The 1,189-nt window shown below is 37.0% G+C and overlaps 1 protein-coding gene across 1 annotated transcript; it reads left to right on the forward strand.

Annotated features, from left to right (window-relative positions):
* Positions 1 to 51: 51 nt before the first annotated feature.
* On the forward strand, positions 52 to 1,187 carry LOC111392978 (chitin elicitor receptor kinase 1-like). Its single transcript, XM_023018388.1, has 5 exons — positions 52 to 498; positions 658 to 671; positions 791 to 867; positions 1,048 to 1,108; positions 1,184 to 1,187. The coding sequence occupies exons 1-5, from the start codon at positions 52 to 54 to the stop codon at positions 1,185 to 1,187; spliced, it is 603 nt and encodes a 200-aa protein (XP_022874156.1).
* Positions 1,188 to 1,189: the final 2 nt, after the last annotated feature.

A 1,189-nucleotide genomic window follows, 5' to 3' on the forward strand; every position in this document is an offset into this window, starting at 1 on the left:
GCAACTGGCCTTCATTACTTGCATTATTGTGCTGTACCTTCTTATTTTCACATGAGCATAAATAGCAAGGGTATATTTTTGACCTCAAATTGGAGGGCAAAACTCACAGTATTCAAAGCAATTCCTGCTGATGAGTCCTTAAAAGAATCTGGAAGTTTAACAAGTCCTGGAGTGTGGGTTGCTCCAGAATATGTTCTTTATGGCTCGGCGACCGAAAAGGTAGACATTTTTGCATATGGGGTGGTTTTGCTTGAGCTTATATCAGGGAAACAGGCTGCAGATGGGAAATTATTTGAAGAATCAGTTACGTTTTTTGGAGGTGGAGCAAATGAAGGATGCTGTTTTGAGCAGTTGAGAAACTTTTTGGATCCATGTCTAAAGGAAGATTATCCTATAGCAGAGGCCTTATGTTTAGCAGTACTGGCTAGTTCATGTGTTGAAGAGGACCCTTTGCATAGGCCATCAATAGACGATGTCATTAAAATTCTAGCAAGAATGGTTTGATTGAAGACAAAGAAAAAACTGACGTTATTCATCTAAGTGACACTTGTGGACTCTGAGCGTGACATCCAATGCTAGACGCTAGCTGGATGCTGGATCTACATGACAGAAAAAATTGTGACCAAATTCTAATGAATACTCGTGTTGAGTTACTAGATTCATCATTATATGTTAGTGTTCTACAACTTCGAAAAGAGCGTAAGAATATAGAATGCTCAATCAGTACTTCCTTCCTGAAAAATGATCCTTTGTGAATTTGTGATATTATTTTGCCATGATTCATCATTAGTTTGCATGTTAGTGAGCCTATTAGTCGTTACTTGATACGAAAGCTAACCTTGATCAATGAGCATGTTAAGATTTGGGGTCCATCTTAATAAGGTCAACCTTATTAAGAGAAGTGATCCAAGATCTATTTAAGTTTATCAATATTTCGGTATTTAATTGATGTGAGATTTATTCCTTTAACACGCCCCCGCAAGATGGTGACTCTTTTTGAGTAGACCAATCTTGAAATTCGTGTTCTCATTTTTGAGGCTTAATCAGATCGAATAACTCGTTGGAGCTTACTGGGTTTTGATACCATGTTAAATCTCGATACACACAGGTATGGTTGAGGGAAGAATTGAAGATTATATTATTTCCTCCATATATGTTACAATGATTTTGTATAAATTTATAGGTGAGA

This window comes from Olea europaea, chromosome 4 (genome assembly GCF_002742605.1).
Source record: "Olea europaea var. sylvestris chromosome 4, O_europaea_v1, whole genome shotgun sequence".
NCBI classification, from domain to species: Eukaryota; Viridiplantae; Streptophyta; class Magnoliopsida; order Lamiales; family Oleaceae; genus Olea; species Olea europaea.